The sequence below is a fragment of the Dermochelys coriacea genome, chromosome 1 (genome assembly GCF_009764565.3).
Source record: "Dermochelys coriacea isolate rDerCor1 chromosome 1, rDerCor1.pri.v4, whole genome shotgun sequence".
Classification (NCBI taxonomy): domain Eukaryota; kingdom Metazoa; phylum Chordata; order Testudines; family Dermochelyidae; genus Dermochelys; species Dermochelys coriacea.
In genome coordinates this window covers 165,647,190-165,668,507 of record NC_050068.2, presented here as the reverse complement: position 1 = coordinate 165,668,507, position 21,318 = coordinate 165,647,190, and the positions used below count along the sequence as shown (strand labels likewise).

General features: G+C 47.1%; 1 protein-coding gene across 1 annotated transcript; it reads right to left on the bottom strand.

Moving 5' to 3' along the window:
• Positions 1 to 4,696: 4,696 nt before the first annotated feature.
• MIS18A (MIS18 kinetochore protein A) lies at positions 4,697 to 14,025 on the bottom strand. Its single transcript, XM_038412539.2, has 5 exons — positions 13,741 to 14,025; positions 13,557 to 13,623; positions 12,708 to 12,830; positions 6,518 to 6,611; positions 4,697 to 5,773 (listed from the first exon to the last, which is right to left on the bottom strand). The coding sequence occupies exons 1-5, from the start codon at positions 13,967 to 13,969 to the stop codon at positions 5,696 to 5,698; spliced, it is 591 nt and encodes a 196-aa protein (XP_038268467.1). The 5' UTR covers positions 13,970 to 14,025; the 3' UTR covers positions 4,697 to 5,695.
• Between the last annotated feature and the right edge of the window lie 7,293 nt (positions 14,026 to 21,318).

The window sequence follows — 21,318 nt, the reverse complement described above, 5'->3', positions numbered from 1 at the left end:
GAGGCCTGCTCCCTGCTCGGACTTGGCTGCAGGGGACAGGGGCCAAGCATGTCAGGGGAGGGAGGACTCTGACTTGCTTGGCCCCTGTCCCTGCCAGCAGGACCCGGGTAGGGTGCAGCCCCCTGCTGCACTAGCTGCCGGAACAGGGGCTGAGTGAGCCAGAAACATGCTAGGGGGAGGGAGAAGGGAGAGAAGGGGCTCCAGCTTGACCGGCCCCTGTCCCTGGCAGCTGGGGCAGCAGCAGGCAGTTCTCTGCTGCCAGGGACAAGCAAGCTGGAGCCCCTCCTCCCTCGCCGGGCATGCTTGGCCCCTGCCCCCGCCCCCTGCAGCCAAGCCTGGGCAGGGAGCAGGCTGCCACTGCCTCCCTGACAGGCTCTCCCAGGTAGAAGCTGTTACATCTCAAGGCCCCCCCCCCCCCGAGGGTCCCTTGGGGGAGGCAAATCAGCACTGTATATTGCTGTTGAAAGCATTGCAAGGCAATTTGGGAAGGGTCAAAGGTGGGAGTGGAAGATTTTTTTTGCAGGCTGTGAGAGGCCAAAGGGGGAAGGAGAAAGAGCAGAGAACGGGTTAACTCAACACTGCAGCTAGCAAACTCAGTCTGACAATAAAACGCTGGCCTCAGTCCAAGGTCACGGTGCTAAACAAAAAGTCTGAAGCCGTGTTTATTTCTTACCCAGCCACAGCCAGCCATTTAAAAAAAAAAAAGTACACTGAACCAGGGCTGCAGAAATAAAAAATACTGGCGAAACAACGAGCAGGGGGAGCAGAGCTTCGCATCCCTGGAGCTGTTGTATTTTGGGAAAGCGGACACAACCACAAAAAGCCAGTTTGACCGGCACAAAGAGCACCAGGAACAGAGGTCGTGAAATGGAACACCCACAAAGGAGCCCAGGATTTACAACCCTCCTAAGAGCTGGAGCAATTCGGAGATCAACAGCAGACCCTGGACGACCTGTGTGCACAGGACAGAACTCCTGTCCACCCTTTCCCCTCTTCTTCTTACGTTACACCCAGGCCTGGCCAGCCTGGGGTAGTGAGATATGCACAACAGTTGGCAGCCCCAGGAGGGTTTCTGTGATCTAACCTGTCACACTGATGATCTCTTCAGTATGAATTTTTCCAATTCCAATCATTTTATTTCATCTCAGCTATAGAATTTATTCTCCTGTGATTCTGTTTCTCTTAAATCTGTTGGCTGAGATTTTCAAAGGAACATAAAACCTTGTCTACATGGGGAAATTTACTGGCATAGCTATTGCGGTATAAGCTATTAAGCAGTAGCTACAGTATTCCAGAATGGCTCCCTATGTGGACATTCTATTCCAGAATAAAAGTCACTTTTATTCAAGAATAGCTACTTCACTTTCAGAGTAGCAGCCGTGTTAGTCTGTATTTGCAAAAAGAAAAGGAGGACTTGTGGCACCTTAGAGACTAATAAATTTATTTGAGCATAAGCTTTCATGAGCTACAGATCCCGAGTGCCAGAGGAACTAGCTTCAGCATGTGCAAGATGTGTTGTGTCTGTGTGTGAGCCCCTCTATCACCTTTTGCATTTCTCATGCCCAAAGGGACACACAAATACATGCACATGCATTAGACGCGAATGCACGCACACTCCACTCCCACCTGTCTTGGCCTGGCAAGTTGCACCCATGTGACCAAAAGGGAACAGAGGCTGAGCCATCAGGATCCCTGTGCAAGATCCCAACAAACTTTGGGACAGGTGCCTGGCTCCGCAGTCCAACGATGACTCCACAGCAGGTCCAGCACTGCAAGCCTCAGACAGGCACCAAATTTGAGTCCCACACGCGGCCCCATTGGCCTGGCTGGAGCTGCCCCCCCAAATATAGAAGTCACAGTACATCTCTGGTCAACATCTTCCCCTAGCCTCATTTCTTTCTGGTAGCAGATTACTTAAGTGTCTATTATTGATAACTAGTTTTATCACTTTTCCTCCCCAGAATATATCACTTACTATCTGTATTCCAGACCAGATCACATTCTGAGACTGAGATCTCAATATGTAATCCTTAGATCATGTAAAGAAATTTTTCTATTGACATATCTGTTTAGATGCATATACTCAAGATGAGCTACAAAATAAAACGTGCCTAAGCTGAATCACTCCTGTGTCAACTGTACACTGATTTCTGGGCTGATCAAGCATAAATGACAATCCTAGAAATGTAAGGCTGGAAGGACCTCAGGAGATCATCAAGTCCAGACCACTGGAGAGACAGGACCAAGTATACCTAGGCCATCCCCGACATGTTCTCATGAGCACATAGGACAAGTGCAAGAAATTTAGAGTAGTAAATTTTGAATGTGACCCACTTCATAAAGCTGAGCCTACTGTTTATCCTGGGTTCTGGGAGAGAAACTGAGGAGACAGGAGAAAACTAAAACAATGCAGGAACAATTGCCCAACATCACATACTGCCTATCAAGCAATGAGCAATACCATAACTTCAGAGAGACTACATAGCATGGTTCACAGTATACTGAAAGTGATAGCTGCAAGTTTTAAATAGAGACATACATGGATCTTAACTCACAACCACAATATTTAAGATTTTAGTGCTCATATGTACAAAAACAGTTGTTTTACACCTAAACAGAAACATTTCTTTAGTCATTACCTTTACCCTGGCTGTTGCCTTGACTACTAATTAACTGAAGATGGAGTTCACTAGTTGATCATTGTGATAAAATATGTAATTTCAACTACAGGGAATACTATACATACATCCATATGCAAGTCTGAATCTAGGCTGTTAGTTGTACACTTCAGCAGAACAGCAGCTGGCAACACTGATTGACTGGAAAAAGCTACCTCAAAGTCTGATTAAGTTAGTGGGTCTAATCTCTTGCCTTTCGAGTCTGTGCTCATTCTTCCCCCATAAGCCCTGAAATTTTAGTGGTTTGCCAAGGAAGAATCTTTAGAAGCAGTTGCCTGAGAAGCGCAAGCATAAAAAGGCCAAAGAGAGCACTTTTTGAGGACGGGTGTTCTGGATTTTCAGTCCCAGCCACTCCAGGGTCTGAAGGACACATTGACCTTTCTAGGAGTAACTTCAGGTGAAATTCTCTAGCCTTTTGAGGATACTTTACAGAAGTGCCCCTCATCAAAACAAAAACTGGTTAAACTTCTGAAGGCCTTACATTCAACTTGTGGCATTTCTTCTGTCTGTATCTAATGTGATAAACCTTGAATGGCCAAATCCAGTCAACTCCAACATTTTAGGGAATGTACTAGTCTAGGCATCAATGGCTGGAATCTTGATTTTGGGGGGGAAAAAAAATCAAATTACCTGGGGGACACCTGAAGCTCCTGCTATCTATTTAGCACACTTATAGCTTCAAGCACCTCTGCAACTGTCTATAGATCAAACTGACTTATGGCACCCATTAATGCCTTCCAGCATAATACTCCATCTCACCGCTGCTCATTCTCTCAATAATTAAGTTTGTGAGGGTGTCACCATACTAATCTCCCACATAAAAAATTGTGGGGAGGGCATAGGGAGAAAATGCTGGTCCCCGTTATATGGGGAATAGGTACACAGAACCCTGGGCAGGTCGACAACCGGAGGGTGGCACACAAGGCATTTGTGGGGTGGAATTGAGGAATGCAAGGAGCCCCTGGTGTATAATAAACTCAGCCTACAGAAGCTAAAAAGCGTGTAGCCCGCTCACAAGCATCCGGTATGTCCATCATTAAGAGGCATTGCTGCCTTGCATGAAGGGCAATTTTTGAAGCCGAGAGATTTGTGAAGTCTCACAGGCAAAGAGAAAGTTTCTTCTTAAAAGTAGAAAGTAAACACTTGAAATATAAAAAGCTAGCAGTTAGTTAATAATTAATGTTAGGTATCTAGGTTTAAAACTATTTACAATACAAACAATGGGGAGGGAGGGGAGAGAGAGAGGAAAAACTCATACACTGCAAGTTCTGACTCAACCACTGGCAGTGAGAAGGAACTGAGGGGCAGTTGGGATGGCCCAGCTTTTTATGCCATCAGGTAAGAGGGACAAAGACACTCAGGCCACAGGCGTGGCCTAAAGAATCCAGAGTGCATTGGGCACATGCCTTCCAACAGTGGAACATAAATAGAAAAGCAGTTGAAGCAGCATCTAAAAGATTATCTGACCACAAGAGAAGTTCAACTTCAGTAAAGTAACACTGAGGAGGGACAAAAATAATCACTATGGGGCCATGACAGTTGATAACTCAAGAAGAGTATTTAAAAGGGTAAGGGAAAAATAAAACTGTTGTGGTCAGAAGATAAAGAAAAAAATCTTACATGGCTAATGCTGAAGGAAAATAATTTCATTCGAGTTTGGAGAAGTTGTACAGCAATTTCTACTAGGAAATAATTTCAGTGAAGCAGTTAATTTGAGTTGTACATTACACAATGCAGCCACAAATTAGTTATAGCCTAATTATAATCTATATACTCAATTTATCAGAGAGCCTTTTGCAAATAAATTGGTGTTCACTGTTTATTTGAAACAGAAAAATAGAGATAAACAACATGATTTGCTTTCACTGATTGATTATGATTAGAGTGTGCCGCTGCCTGCTGACAAATCTGTGTTAACTACCACAGCTTAGGTTATACTTGGAACAAAAATGTTGTAGTTTGACAATTTGCACAAAGTTTCAAGGGACAGAAAGTGCTGAAGTAAGAAAGCCAGCAAATCATTGATCTAGTTTCTTTTTTATTTTTATTAGAAATGTATTTACAAGACTTTAAACATTTTACATTGATTGTCCAAGTACCTTGGTTTCATAAACAAATTTATAAACTAATTCTAAGTTTTGCAAGATATTAGAACACAACCCTTTAAATAAAAATCAAACAATTACAAAATTGATATCAGAACCAGGTAACACTCAGACTAGAGCACTTAACTATATATATTGAGTTTAGCTTATATTTAAGCATACAATTTAAACTTGTTTTTTATCTCAAAGAAGGTTGAAGGGCTATTCACAATTTTTTTTAAGCTCCACAATAACTGCATATTTTCCCCCAAGATGTTCTATATAAAGTAGTAGTAGTTGGGTTTTTTTTTTTTTTTTAAATGTCTCCAGTAAAGAAAGTTAATAAATTCTGGCCAGCCCAAGGCTAGAATGCAGAACCTGCTACATTTAAATCCTACTGCTCAATGCCTGGCAGCACAGGTCAAGGGAAGGCTGTAAAAATAAAACAAAATGATGAACAAATTCAATCATCATTTCTCTAAGAAAGTTCAGGGTTAGCTTGTTACTTTAGTTTTAGGAAATTGAATAGATGTCAGTTCAGCAGATAATTCTGGATGACTCTCTCAGATACTGGCAAAAGGGCTACCCAAGTTATACCATGATATGAGTCATGCTAGCTGAAATCCAAACAGCACTAGTCAGCTTCAGGAGAATCTATTTAACTACCCTTTTAGGTAGAAGTTGCCCAGAGCATGGGCCAGGAGACAGGAAAAAAACCCATATATAAAGGTAGCATGGATGTCAGCAGAAGGGAATATTTCAATTTCACATACATCATCCACAAGTCAGTATTTTGTTCCATTAGAAAGACTGATGCAGTTTTTGCGCTATTCACAGGAAGGCTTTTGCAGCACTCCAACTGATTCTGGAGATTATAAAAGCAAGCTTTCCATGAAGCGTTCCCAGTAATAAGCTACATACATGAAGTTTCTTTCAGCTGTTATGACGTAATGCAAAACTTGATTCAACTACAGACAGTCTTGCCTCCAGTGCTTTCAGTATAGTTTCTGCCTGTTAAGTGAATTGGAAAAATAGTTTCCCAGAAATATGAATTTACAAGACAAAACAAATCAACATCATAATGCTAGCTCAATGATAGCTACATAACTAGTATTGACCACAGGAGATCCATTACATTTCTGTTTTCAATCTTTACTCACCATCCTCACTAAAAGTAAGAGTTTACATAATGTTTGGAGCTTCAGTTAATTCTGACAACTAATATAGCGATGTAGTCCCACAACTATCCTAGAGTTATCTGACACTTGGCTGAAAGTTTCACTGTGTTCATCTTTTGTATTACAAGTTTAGCTTCTCTCAGAAGTTTTGTTCATGTGTTCTCTTCAGTACTGTCCTGGCTGCAAGATTATGGAATGATAGGAGCCCAGACTACAGGCTCAAAAGAAGGCATTTCCATAGTTAAAAATATTTTGTATCTCTGTTGTATAACACTAGAAAAATATTTAAAATACAATTATTTTTACTTTATGGCTTCAAACCAAGCTGATCCAAGAAATCCAAAAATGCATCAGTGAAAAGTTTGTTTGTAAAAACTGTATCTAGAGGGAAATTCTGAACTACATACACACAATAGGCTATAGTTAACTGTCTAAAAATGAAACATGATAATATGCATAAAAATTAAGATCAGTCTGGCTAAACTCATAGGTGATTAAGTGCGATTATTATTGATTTGGCTGTAAATCTTCCTCCTCAATTGTAGTCAACTCTGAATTATTTAAAATGAAATCTTACCCTTTCTATTGCCTCTTCTAAGCCAGCTCGACTTTCAAGAGTTAAAGGTTCATCATCAGTTACAGCTTGTTTTTCTGATGATCCTAGGATGTAACTAATATAGTAGAGTTACAGTTCACATGATTGTCATTCATAATGCAAAACAAGGAAACCAACTTAAAGGACCATTTAGCAATAAAAGTATGACAGTGACAGAGTGAAGTGCTGCAGTGATCAAAAAAACTCATGCTATTAATCACACAGTAAAATATTGATTTTTTAAAAATAAAAACAGAATTAAATCATACTAGTTTAAAAATTAATTTTTTCAGTTAAAATAAATTATGACAACTTAAAATCATAGAATATCAGGGTTGGAAGGGTCATTAGTCCAACCCCTTGCTCCAAGCAGAACCAATCCCCAATTTTTGCCCCAGATCCCTAAATGGCCCCTTCAAGGATTGAACTCACAACCCTGGGTTTAGCAGGGCAATGCTCAAACCACTGAGCTCTCTCTCCCTCGCTCCCTCCCTCAACTTATGTTAAGGTCTCAACTTACTGTGATCTATTAAAGTAACAGTAAGCTGTGAAGTTTTAAAGATTTCAAACCATTGAACTAGTGGAAGTATATCGGAACAGGTTTCAGAGTAGCAGCCATGTTAGTCTGTATCCGCAAAAAGAACAGGAGTACTTGTGGCACTTTAGCGACTAACAAATTGGTGCCACAAGTACTCCCGTTCTTTATATTGGAACAGTCTGCTGAAGTGCTAAACTACCTTTAACAGAGGTAGCCTCTTCTGCAGGTGCAGAGAACATTTTTTTCATTTCAGTTTTTCAAAGTTAAACTAGTTGGGAGTTGAAACACACACACACAGACAAGGACACTGTTTCCTCTTCTAACCTATGAATAAAAAACTAGGTATAAGAGAATGAGATAAAATGGTTAACCTTTCTGTAACTGTTGTTCGAGATGCATTGCACATATCCATTCTCATGTAGGTACGTGCGCGCCCTGAGCACAGTTGCTGGAAATTTCTCCCCTACTGGTATCCATCTGGTCAGCTCTAGTGCCCTATGCATGCAGTACCAAAGGGCACTGCCTACCCTGCTCCTTTTCAGATTCTTCTTGATGACCGCCTCCAAAGAGGGGACAGGGGGTGGGTCTTGGAATGGGCATGTGCAACATCTTGAAAAACAAGTTACGGAAAGTTAAGTAACCGTTTTTTCTTCTTTGCAGGTTTGCACATGTCCATTCCCACATAGGTGATTCAAAAGCAGTTATACAGGAGGTGGATTTGGAGTTTAAGGACAGGCTGACTGCAGAACTGCCTGGCCAAAGCCAGCATCCTCTCTAGCCTGTTGAATAATGGCATAGTGCATCATTACTACGTGACTGGACGACCAGGTCACTGCCCTGCAGATGACCTGAATCAGAACTTGCACTAGAAAAGTCACGAAGGCAGCTTGGGATCTTGTAGAATGAGCTGTAAGGATAGCTGGGGCCGGGATGTCCGAGTTTGTAAAATTCCCGGATACACAAGTTGATCCGTGAAGAGAGTCTCTGTACAGGGATGGAGAGACCTTTCGTTCTTTCTGCTATCATTATGAATAGTTGAGAAGACCTACGGAACAGCTTGGTCCTTTACACATAGAAATCTAAGACCCTCCAGGCGTCCAGCAAGTAGAGACGCTGTTCTTCTCTATTTGCATGCAGCTTAGGGTAGAATACCAGTGATTGTCTCAGTTCCACTGTAGTCAAGCAACTTTTGGAAGGAACTGGTGTGGCCACAGCTGTACCTTGTCCTTAAAGATTGTGTATGGGGATTCCAATATGAGGGCCCAGATCTCCGCAACTCTTCTGGCCAAAGTGATGGCCACCAGGAAGGCCACTTTCCAGGAAAGGTGTAACAATAAGCATGACGCTAATAGTTCAAACGGGGGCCCGGTGAGCTTTGACAGGATGAGGCTCAAGTCCCAGGCAGGATGGGATCTCTGGAGCAGGCCTTGATTAACCACGTGTAGAGATACAGAAAGACATTGACTCCCCACCCTTTTTTTGAAAAGCTGCTACCACTGCCACACATTTGATGAAAACTCTCAGGGCAGCCGACAGGCCAAACGGGAGCACCGGGAACTGGTAATAGGCTTGATTCGCTACAAACCTTAGGAAGCATCTGTGGCAGTGGAAGATTGAAATGTGGAAGTAAGTGTTCTTTAGATCAAGGATGGCATACCAGTCCCTTGGATCCAGCGAGGGGATGATGGAGGCCAAGGAGACCATGCAGAACATTAAGTTCTTGAGGTATTAGTCTAAAATGTGTCTGAGCCCACCTGTGACTTTGGGATTAGGAAGTAATGGGAGTAAGACCCCTTCCTTCTCATGTGAGCCTGAACTAGATTATGAGCTAGGGCTCCCACAGAAAGAAGGGATTGGACTTCCTGTTGCAACAGATGCTCATGAGAAGAGTCCCTGAAGAGGGACGGAGTGGAGGGGAAGATAGAAATTGGATGGTGTAACCCAGTTCTATTGTTAAGGACCCAGCGGTCCAATGTGAGCCGAGTTCAGGCACCCGAGAAGTAGGAAAGGCGGTTGGAAAATAAGGGGGGGTAGCTGGATCCAATGCAGGAGGATAGCAGTGCCAACCTGGAACATCTCCTCAAAACAGATCCCGAGTGCCTGGGTCCGGGTTGAGTGAGGCCTGCTGACAAAGACAGGGGAGGAGGTCTGCGTCTAAACACCATATTTTTCCTCCTATGTTGGCCCTGCGCAAGAGGCTGACAGAAGTAGCAGCCTGTCTTGTAGCCTATACTGCTTTCTTGACCCTGCTGGCACGTAAAGTCCCAAGGATTTCAAGGTTGCTTTTGAGTCCTTGAGGCCGTGCAGCCTGTGATCCATTTGCTCCAAAAAGAGTGATGTTCCCTCAAACGGGAGGTCCTGAATCATTTCTTTCACCTTTTTAGGTAGCCCCGAGGTCTGCAACTATGAACTGCTCTGCATTGTCACCACAGTAGCCATTAATCTGGCTGCAGAATCAGCAGCATGCAGAAAGGCACGAGCCAGTTTTCCCTTCCTTGACAAGGGAGGAAAACTCCTGCATGGAGTCCTGTGGGAGAAGGTCCTTTAATTTAATCATGGACTCCCACATATTAAAATCGTAATGCCCCAGCAAGGCTTGCTGGTTCGCTATGCAAAGTTGAAGACCCCCTGTGGAACATGCCTTCCATTCGAACTGGTCCAGTTTCTTTGGTTCCCTTGCTTTAGGCATTGGAGCAGTCTTTCCCTGGTGGTCCTTCTTATTGCAGCCACAACCACCAGGGATCCCAGCAAGGGCGAGAAAAAAGGGAATTCAGACCTCTTGTCTGGTGCAAAATACTTGTGCTCTGTGCACTTCGCTGTCAGAGGCAGAGAGGCAGGGGTTTGCCACAGTGCCTTGATCAGTTTCATGATGGCATCATGCAGAGGTAGGGCCACTCTAGAGGGTCCCACTGGTGATCAGATGTCCAGGAGTCTATGTGCAACCTCCTTGACCACCTCTACTTGGAAACTCAAGTTGGAGGCTACCCGCTTTCACAAGGAGTACGAGGATTTGTTGTTGTCTTGTGGATGGGAGGCCCCTGGTGTCACTAATGCCTTGTCTGGAGAGGATGCTAGGCAGACTGCAGAGCCTCTGTAGTTTCCTCAGTGTCCGCCAAGGCCCAGTTGGCTCCCTCCCAAGGCTCGGTACCGGAGTCTCCCTGCACGATGCCGGGGGTGCTCTCACCTCCGAAACAATGGAGTACGAGTGCCTTGAGGGGGTGCCATGAGGTAGGAAAGTCCTCAAGGGTTCCAAAAGGGCCACTGTATCGTCATGGACCTATGACCATGCTCCTGGTGGTACTGTGGAACACGGGGCCGTAGTATAGTACGAACAGCCCAGAGAGCCGCAATGTCAATTATGTCACAGAGGGGAATAGGATCTGACCTTCAAGTTTGACCAAGGCTCTGAGCTGTAGTACGGAGACCAGAGCAGTGTCGTGCCGCTTAGAGCCGGAGACAGTCGAGAAGGCAATCTTGTGGCTGATAACAGGAGCTTCCACCTAGACAGTGGTCACACCACCAGGTGAGATTCAGGGGGTGGCTCCCTGCCTCTCTGTGGAACTGGTGGTACAGAGTCTTGCTCCTCTGGGGATCCCAGTACCAGTAGGGTGAGATGGTCCCTGGCTGCTGTGAACGCCTCAGGAGTTGATGCACCGCAGACTGGCTAGTATGTTGTCTACTCTGACATTGCTGCTTTGTAGGTGTCAGAGCAGCTTGCTGTAGCATCGGACTTGCCAACACCTGATGCTGTGGTGCCAGAGGAGACAAGCAGTCCAGAGCGGATCTTGCTCTCTCCCTGCCTCCCTTCGATTTTGACACCGGAGACCTGGTCTTCTCTTGGTGCTTGCAGTACTACTTCTTAGGCACAGGGGGAGGGCAATAGGTGCCAAGAGTCCCAGGTCAATGCTCTACACTGAAGCTGAGGTGCTTGGTGCTGGGTCCAAGCGCAGCTCCGAAGCCAGTCTTTAAGGCTGCATCCATGAGGACCTTCAGTTGGGCCACTTGGTCCTTCTTGGTCTGCGACCTGAAGTGTTTGCAGATTTGGCAGTGGTCTTTCCTATGAGCTTCCCACAGGCACTTGAGACAACTCAAGTGTGGGTCGCTCAGGGGCATAACTTACTGCAGGTAGTGCAGGGCTTGAAACCCGCGATGCCCCGACACTAGCAAGGCAGACAATCCTGCAAGTTAAGTGCGGAGGCATCCGAGCTATCTAAAACTATAACAACTATTTACAATTACATATTTATGAAAGGCAATTTTCTCCAATTGGTTTAAGAGCAATGAAGGATTCCAGCCAACCATCATAGGCAGTAAGAAGGAACAGAAGGGAAATGGGGTCAGCAGGGTCCTTCATACCAGCATCATGTGCACGCAGCACCAGAGGGGTCTAGACCCATCTCGATGGATACTGCTAGGGGAAAAATTTCCAGCAACAGTGCTCAGGGAAAACACACACACACCTATGTGGGAATGGACATGTACAAGCGCTCAAAGAAGAACTGCTGGTTCTAAACTCATGAAGAACATGGTGACCAGAACAAATCAGATCACTTCACTAACTAAAGCTAGTACTTCCTTTGTTTACTAGGTTAGTTGTAAATGCAAAACTCTTAATAATAATTTCTTATGTATCCAACACATTTAAGGTAGTTTTATTTAACTAAAAGAATTCAAAAATCTATTTTGTGCATCTTAACTGAATTTGAATTTCCACAGAAATGATTAAATCACAAGTAAAAAATGAACTCTCTCAATACATTTATATTAAGCTATAACTGGTTAAAAATATAGATAGCGTATTCTCCTAGTTAGCAAAATGCACAAAATTTAGCATAAAGGCTATATTTAGTTGCAAAACAACATGCTTTAATGGTTAGCAACTAATGAGAATGAACCATGCCTTAGGAAAAGAATTAAAAGTACAAATACAAAACAAGATAAGAGATTTAAAATCAGTCCACACTGTTAAAGAATAACTTAATCCAGGATTTAGATACTGAAGAAAGTTTTAAATTAACTATTTAGCACAATGAAAAATGTGTTTCAAATACTGTAGCTATATCAGCACCTGAACTTCCGGCTTTAAGCACAAGGCCAATGCATCAGCACACCTAGATTTCACCACCACATTGTCATCCTGCTCACTTTGTCCTTGTGGTTAAATGGAACAAATTTTACTTAAGATAGATACCACAGGTCACTAAGAGCGAATGGATTCAGATCTATGTGCAATGTCTCTGGAATGAGATTGGAAGTAGAGGTACCTTCTGGCTGTGTTGGGTACCTAGTGTAATTTTATGCACTGGTGAGTTGCATTATATAAAAGAACACCCAAGATATGTAAATATCAGGTCTTAGGCAATATTATACTGTACATGGAATGTTTTCACAACTTAAGTGCTGTGGTATAGGAGACATTAACAGAGAACACTGCACTTGAAGAAAAGGAATTTAGAGGGGTAATCCATAACCTTCTCCAAATACCCACCCCCATCCTCACCCTAACAAGTTTTGCACAATTATCCGATTGCTAAAAGTGTTAGTAATGATCCCAAACTATTTGTCTCAATCTAAAAGGCAAAAACCAATTAGCATATTTATCTGACAACTTGGACCTTCAGGTCTCATCCTTACCTTTCAATAGAGTCAACATTGAAGCAAAATAAGTCTCGCTTATAGTCAAGATGTTTTGGGGTGCATCTGTAGATGTTCCCAAGGGTCATTGAACAGCCAGAACAGAACAAAGTTTCAATCATGCTGTAAGCAAATACGTAACCACTTCTTTAGAAAACATTTAAATTGATTCTAATTCATTCACTCCGACTCTTAGACTAGATTCACATACATCTTTGTTTCATTGTATTCCAAATATACAACCTTTGAACCCTAGCCATGATTTTAGCAAGGAACATTCCTCATCTCTATAGCAGAGCACATTAGACTATCCTGGATAAAACCGACTTCCAAACGGGTGTTCTGGTTTAGGTTATTCCTAACCCCCCGTCTCCCTCCCAAGCAGTATCTACGTTTTTTTGTCCTATTAGGCAAGATCCTTTGCACTTGCCCTATGCGGGCTTTTACAGGAGAGTTCGCCTATTAATTAGCCGAGATTTGTTGGGCCTTTTTGATTATGAACTAACTGAACAAAATTTCTTCCACTTTTGCTCCCGGGTTCAGATGCCCGCAGCGGGCACTTTTGAAGTCACCGAGCCACAAACCCTTCGGATTGGGAGAGTCTCTTCAGCAGCAAGGCCCAACAGCAGCGCCAACGCCGCACCTTCACCAGCCGTTTCAAAACCAGCCCTCAGCGGACCCCGGGACGGGACGGAGCGGGGGGGTCAGCTCGGCGCCGGCTCAAGCGGCGCCCCTGCAGGCTGACCCGGCCCGAGGCGGGGGATGCTCTGGGCCTACCCCAGCCCTGACTCGGGGGCGCCCGTCTCCCTGGCCGCCCCGGCTGCCAGAGCCCGCCCCGCGGTCACTCACCATCCGCACTCGCCGGGCCGGCTGGAGAGTTTCTGCTCCTTCTCCACCGAGACGTTGGGGGAGGCGCCTGCAACAGACAGACGGGGACCAACCGTCACGCACGGCCACGGGCCGCGGGCGGAGGGAAGGGGCTCGGACAGCGGCGGGGCAGGGGTTGGAGCCGGGCACGCTCCGGGGGACTCACTGCGCAGCAGGACGCAGCCGGTCTCCTCGTCGTTGGCCACCCAGCCCAGCGTGTCCCCCACCGGCCGCTTGCAGCCGGCGCACAGGAACACCATGGGCAGCTCCTCCTGCTCCTCCGGGCCCGCCGCCGCCGCCGCCGCCGCCGCCGCCCCCGGGCTGCTCGCCGCCTCCAGCAGCGACAGCGACGCGTTCAGCCCCGCGCCCGGCGGCACGTACTGCGCGCCCGCCATCCCCCGCCTTCAAACCGCCCGCTCCCAGCGCCGGAAGCGGAAGCGAGCCGCACGCGCGGGCGGGGACAAAGAGGAGCCCCGCCAGGAAAGCCCCGCCCCCTTTTCCTGTCTCCGAAGGGCGGGGACGGAGAAGGGCCCCGCCCTTTCCCGGCTCCGGCGCGTGCTGTGGGGGCGGGGCCGCTGTGCCCAGGGCTGGGGTCGGAGCGCGGCCCCTGTCGGCGGGGGCGGCCAGTCTCTGCAGTGCGAGGCGCGGGGAGGCTGCAGGGGGGTGCCCAGCACGGATTGTCCGGCCGAGGCTGCTGCTCGCCTCCCGCGCCTGCTTCCAGCCTGCTCGGGGCGAGTCCCACCCCGTGTGGGCTGGCTGGGGCAGGCCTCACCTTTCCCACCCTCACGTCTGCCACCCGCGGGGGGGGGGGGGAGTCTGCATCTGCTCTGTGTGGCCTGGCAATGGAAACCCCCTTGCGCAGCCACTGGGAGAGCTGTGGGCGCAATAGCCGGCCTTGCCTCCCTCTGCGCTGGTTTCTGCAGGCCTCCGCGCTGAAGAGTGGCTACTGGGATGGAGCACGGGCCTCCTTCCTCCTCAGCCAGCCTAAGGAGACTATGAACTAGGGGAGCTCTGCCCACTTCAGGAGCCGAAAGGGCCCTATCACCCAGCTCAATACCCAGAGCATGGCCAGAGGGACTTGCCCCCCGTCTGGCCAGATTAGCCAGCAAGACATTCCCGCATGTAATATACTGCTGCCAGCAGAGGCTGCAGCCCACCCCACCTTCTGCCACTATCAACTGGCACCTATGGGAGCCGTTGTGAAGAGGCTTCATGTCGTGCTGGAGAAGGGGAAAGCATTGCTGAAGGAGGGATGGTGGGCTGGAATGACTGATGGATTTGGGAAGGAGCAGCGTGTGAGATTGTGATGAGGTTTTTTGGGAGGGATGTTGTTTCACCCAGGTAATTTGTCTCTTGCCAAATATTAACAGCACTGGACAGACAGCAGTAAACCTGTTACAGCAGCATCTTTCCCAACCCTGCCACCTTCAGATACAAGGCTCCAAGCTCTTTCCACTACATTTGCTTCTCAGCTGTGCTCAGCAGCAGCCTTCAGGGAGGAAATCAATCTCCCGGGGTGGAAGGTGAATTTTGTGTGAAAAAGGTAGGAAGGATCTAAGGGCTTCTCTCGACTGGTAAATTTTGTCGATGGAACTAATGTCGACACGAAAAAAACAACAAAAGTTGCGAAAGTGAGTCTATAGTTGCTCCCTCTGTTGACAGATCGTGTCCACGTTCGGGGCACCATTGTCGACAACGTGAGCAATGCACTGTGGGTATGTATCCCGCAGTGCCTGGCAGCACCATCTGTTGCTAGGTGTTGTGGGAAGGCAAAAACGGAGTGCAGTGCATCCTGGGATGTGCAAAATGTCCCGTCCTGTACCACTTTGTGTCTCAGCGCTCCAATGGTTTCTGGCTTCCTTTCGTACCGTTCTGGCTTTCCTTTCATGCTGTTTTTCCATCTGTCAGTCAGTACTGCGTGCCAGCATCTGCAGTGAGAGAGGATGGATTCCACACTTCTCTCCTATGACTTGTTAACTGTCATGAGGACATCGCTCATGGCAGCAGAGTTACTCACAAAGTTACTGGCAGAGGATGAATCACAGGCACCCAAGTGTGATAAGAACAGCAGCTACTTATCAGTGCTTTTGGCATTCACAGAGCAGCTGCATACGGTAGACTGGGTCACTTTTGGGCTAGGGAAACAAGCACTGATTGGTGGGATCGCATTGTCATACAGGTGTGGGATGACGACCAGTGGGTACAGAACTTTAGGATACGTAAAGCAACCTTCATGGAGCTATGTGCTGAGCTGGCCCCCGACCTGCGGCGCAAGGACACTAGAATGAGAGCTGCCCTTTCAGTAGAGAAGCACGTTGCAATCACCAGGGGGATGAGGTGGGCGAGGCTTTCTTCCAGAACTAACAGAAGTTACTAGATTGCAGGCCCTGGTTCTCATGGGAGACTTCAATCACCCTGATATCTGCTGGAGAGCAATACAGCGGTGCACAGACAATCAAGGAAGTTTTTGGAAAGTGTAGGGGTCAATTTCCTGGTGCAAGTGTGGAGGAACCAACTAGGGGCAGAGCTCCTCTTGACCTGCTGCTCACAAACTGGGAAGAATTAGTAGGGGAAGCAAAAGTGGATGGGAACCTAGGAGGCAGTGATCATGAGATAGTCGAGTTCAGGATCCTGACTCGAGGAATAAAGGAGAGCAGCAGAATACGGACCCTGGACTTCAGAAAAACAGACTTTGATTCCCTCAGGGAACTGATGGGCAGGATCCCTTGGGAGAATAACATGAGGGAGAAAGGAGTCCAGGAGAGCTGGCTGTATTTTAAAGAATCCTTATTGAGGTTACATGGACAAACCATCCCGATGTGTAGAAAGAATAGTAAATATGGCAGGCGACCAGCTTGGCTTAACAGTGAAATCCTTGCTGATCTTAAACACAAAAAAGAAGCTTACAAGAAGTGGAAGATTGGAAAAATGACCAGGGAAGAATATAGATTTTGCTCAGGCATGCAGGAGTGAAATCAGGAAGGCCAAATCACACTTGGAGTTGCAGCTAGCAAGAGATGTTAAGAGTAACAAGAAGGGTTTCTTCAGGTATGTTAGCAACAAGAAGAAAGTCAAGGAAAAAGTGTGAGCCCCTTACTGAATGAGGGAGGCAGCCTAGTGACAGAGGATGTGGAAAAAGCTAAGGTACTTAGTGCTTTTTTGCCTCTGTCTTCAAGAACAAGGTCAGCTCCCAGACTACTGCACTGGGCAGCACAGCATGGGGAGGAGGTGACCAGCCCTCTGTGGAGAAAGAAGTGGTTCAGGACTATTTAGAAAAGCTGGACGAGCACAAGTCTATGGGGCTGGATGCGCTGCACCCGAGAGTGCTAAAGGAGTTGGCGGATGTGATTGCAGAGCCATTGGCCATTATCTTTGAAAACTCAGGGCGATTGGGGGTCCCGGATGACTGGAAAAAGGCTAATGTAGTGCCCATCTTTTAAAAAGGAAAGAAGGATGATCCAGGGAACTACAGGCCAGTCAGCCTCACCTCAGTACCTGGAAAAATCATGGAGCAGGTCCTCAAGGAATCAATTCTGAAGCACTTAGAGGAGAGGAAAGTGATCGGGAACAGTCAGCATGGATTCACCAAGGGCAAGTCATGCCTGACTAATCTAATTGCCTTCTGTGATGAGATAACTGGCTCTGTGGATGAGGGGAAAGCAGTGGACATACTGTTCCTTGACTTTAGCAAAGTTTTTGACTCGGTCTCCCACAATATTCTTGCCAGAAAGTTAAAGAAGTATGGGCTGGATGAATGGACTATAAGGTGGATAGAAAGCTGGCTAGATTGTCGGGCTCAATGGGTAGTGATCAATGGCTCCATGTCTAGTTGGCAGCCGGTATCAAGTGGAGTGCCCCAAGGGTCAGTCCTGGGGCTGGTTTTGTTCAATATCTTCATTAATGATCTGGAGGATGGCGTGGATTGCACCCTCAGCAAGCTTGCAGGTGACACTAAACTGGGAGGAGAGGTAGATACGCTGGAGGGTAGGAATAGGTTACAGAGGGCCCTAGACAAATTAGGATTGGGCCAAAAGAAATCTGATGAGGTTGAGCAAGGACAAGTGCAGAGTCCTGCACTTAGGATGGAAGAATCCCATGCACCACTACAGATTAGGGACCGAATGGCTAGGCAGCAGTTCTGCAGAAAAAGACCTAGGGGTTACAGTGGACGAGAAGCTGGATATGAGTCAACAGTGTGCCCTTGTTGCCAAGGAGGCCAATGGCATTTTGGGCTGTATAAGTAGGGGCATTGCCAGCAGATCAAGGGACATGATTGTTCCCCTCTGTTCGACATTGGTGAGGCCTCATCTGGAGTACTGTGTCCAGTTTTGGGCCCCACACTAGAAGAAGGATGTGAAAAAATTGGAAAAATCCAGCGGAGGGCAACAAAAATGATTGGGGACTGGAACACGACTTATGAGGCGAGGCTGAGGGAACTGGGATTGTTTAGTCTGAGGAAGAGAAGAATGAGGGGGAATTTGGTAGCTGCTTTCAACTACCTGAAAGGGGTTCCAAAGAGGATGGATCTAGACTGTTCTCAGTGGTAGCAGAAGACAGAATGAGGAGTAATGGTCTCAAATTGCAGTGGGGGAGGTTTAGGTTGGATATTAGGAAAAACTTTTTCACTAGGAGGGTGGTGAAGCACTGGAATGTGTTACCTAGGGAGGTGGTGGAATCTCCTTCCTTGGAAGTTTTTAAGGTCAGGCTTGACAAAGCCCTGGCTGGGATGATTTAGTTGGGGATTGGTCCTGCTTTGAGCAAGGGGTTGGACTAGATGACCTCCTGAGGTCCCTTCCAACCCTGATATTCTGTGATTCGCTGTGTGGAAGCTGGCAAATCCAGAGTGCTACCGCTCAGTTGCAAATAAATTTGGAGTGGGGAAGTCCACTGTTGGAGCTGTATTATTCCAAGTGTGCAGGGCAATAAATCACATCCTGCTGTGGAGGACTGTGACTCTGGGAAATGTGCATGAAATAGTGGATGGCTTTGCAGAGATGGGTTTCCCTAATTGTTGGGGCAACTGATGGCACACACATTCCAATTTTAGCGCCAGATCACCTTGCCTCAGAATACATCAATAGGAAGACATACTTCTCCATGGTGTTGCAGGCACTTGTGGATCACCTGGGGCATTTCACGGACATCAGTGCAGGCTGGTCTGGAATGGTGCATGACACACGCATCTTCAGGAACAGTGGCCTGTACAGAAAGCTGCAGGCGGGGACTTTCTTTCCAGACCACAAGATCACAGTGGGGGATGTGGAAATGCCCATAGTAATCCTGGGAGACCCCATCTTACCCCTTAAAGCCCTGGCTCATGAAACCTTACACAGGGCACCTGGACAGCAGCAAGGAGCATTTTAACAACAGGCTAAGCAGGTGCCACATGGAAGTCGAATGTGCCTTTGGCCATTTGAAAGGTTGCTGGAGGTGTCTCAGTGGCAGGCTAGACCTCACAGAGGATAATATTCCGGTGGTCATCGCCACATGCTGCACTTTGCATAATCTGTGTGAATCTAAGGGTGAAGTGTTTGCGCAGGTGTGGAGCACTGAGGCAGAGCGCTTGGCTGCATAGTTTGAACAGCCAGATTCTAGGGCTGTCAGAGGAGCCCAGAGGGCTGCTATTAACATCAGAGAGGCTTTGAGGAACCACTTTGACAATGAGGGGCAGTAACACGTCTGCTTTGGAGTTGCTTCCCTGGTGCATTCATGTACAATTTTGGGGCCCTAGATCCATGCAGCAAAATGCTTTAGAAGCCTGTTCCCGAGAGTGAATTGATTGCTATATGCTTTTGTAGAACACAGAATAAAAATGCTGTACCATTAAATACCTTAGCCTTTACTTATTGTTAAAAAGGGTAAAACCTCACAACTGTGTGTAGCTCCCGTTATCGTTGTCCAAGCTGTGAGAGGGGGTGGAGTGATGGGGAAACTCAGGAGTGCTGTGAAGTGAAAAGGAATGTGTGGGCATGGGGGGCCATAGGCGGGTTGGCAAAGAATTGTACATGTGCTGCAGTGGAGGTCGACCACGGATCTGCTCAGTCTGCAGCTATATCAAAGACCTGAGCATCTCTGTCTGATCCTGCATAACTTTTATCATCCGTTCTGTCGCTTGCCTAGCAAATGCTGCATTGGCTTCCTAGCAGTCTGCATTCCCTGATGTGTCTGTCATCGTGCTGCAGCACCTCCATGAACATGTCTTCTGTGCTGTGTCTCGACTTCTTCCTTATCTGCCGAAGCCAGTTGGCAGGGGTACATGGTGTGTTCCTAAAGGTCTCAACTGCTGAGGGCAATGCACAGAAGAGGGATTGTTACATTCCAGCAAATGATTGAAACATTTCAGTAACAAGGGCCTTTTGGAACTTAGCAATCACTTTCTCACTGACTCTAGGCACACAGCTCCGTGAGCACCCCAGTCATAGTGAGTGTCGGGAGTGGGGGAGAAGGCGGTTGTGCATATGGACAAAACTGTCATGGCTTGCAGGGCAGCTTTGCAGGGAACTCATTCTAAAATTATCACACACTTTTTCACAGGCAGCCAACCTGCTTGCTGACATCTCACTGCTGTGGGTGAGCAGGGAAACCAGGGCACAACTACTGCATGCTTTCACCCCCGTCTATATGCAGCTCAGCTGTATGCCACTTTGGTCCCAGCTCCAGTGATTGCTGAATGGCGTGGTACAGTTTCCTACAATGTGGGAAACTAACAAGGCTGCAATCCCTTGGAATCTGCGGCGGAGGATTAACAAGTACCTCTTGGAAACTTTCCAGAGTCTCGCTCTGGAGGATTCCCTGCAGGTCTCGATGTCCATCGACACCTTGCTTGGCCATGCAGATTAGCTACACAGGGCAATGTCCAGCTCACATAAAACACTATCTACTTTTCGATTCCCTACACAAACCACAGCAACTTACCCGACATCTCATCTGCTTCCCGCTCCCCATTGAGCACTTCTGGAGTGGAGAAAAGTTCCTGGCTGCGTGCCCCACTGAGCGACCCCAGTGGGAGCTCCACATCCTCTTCTACCTCCACTTCTTCATCCAGAATATCAGCCTCTGGGTTACCCACCCTTTGTGCAGCCTCCAAAGTATCCACGGGGCTATCAGCGATGGAGGTGGGGTCACAACCGAGGATAGCATTCAGCTCCTTATAAAAGGAGCAAGTCTTAGGTGCACCACCGGAGTGATGGTTTGCCTCCCTTGCCTTATGGTATGCATGCCTCAGCTCCTTTATCTTCGCTCTGGACTGCTGCGTGTCCTGATCATAGCCCTTTTCGCACAAGCCTCGAGAAATTTGCCCATATGTGTCCCGATTCCTATGGTTCAATCGCAGCTGCAACTGAACAGACTCCTCTCCCCATATACTGATCAGATCCAACAGCTGAGCAGTGGTCCAAGCGGGAGCCCATTTGGTGAGATAGCCAGCCATGCTCACCTGGGAGGCCAGCAAGCAGGAAATGAGATTTAAAATTCCTGGGGCTTGCAAAGGGGAGGGGTGGGTTGGCTGCAGGGCAGCGGAGTTCAAACCACTAACCAGAGCGGCAGCATGGGAATTGTGGGACGCTTTCTGGAGGCCAATAAAATCGGGGAAAAAAGGCTTGGTGTTTACAGTGGCTGTTTGTTGACAATAAAGAGAGGGGAAAAGATAAAAGTCTCTCAGAGGGGTGGAAGTTTTTTGTTGCCAAAACTGAGCTTTTTTTTTCTCTCTCTCTGACAAAAATCCCATTGCAGTGTGTATGCTATC

Excerpts from the sequence above, each read along its gene's own strand:
- MIS18A (XM_038412539.2), bottom strand. The coding sequence starts at position 13,969 with ATGGCGGGCGCGCAGTACGTGCCGCCGGGCGCGGGGCTGAACGCGTCG. Across the intron at positions 13,624-13,740 it reads CGGCTGCGTCCTGCTGCGCA|GCGCCTCCCCCAACGTCTCG; the intron begins GTGAGTCCCCCG and ends TGTCTGTTGCAG. Across the intron at positions 12,831-13,556 it reads CGGCCCGGCGAGTGCGGATG|CATGATTGAAACTTTGTTCT; the intron begins GTGAGTGACCGC and ends ATTTGCTTACAG.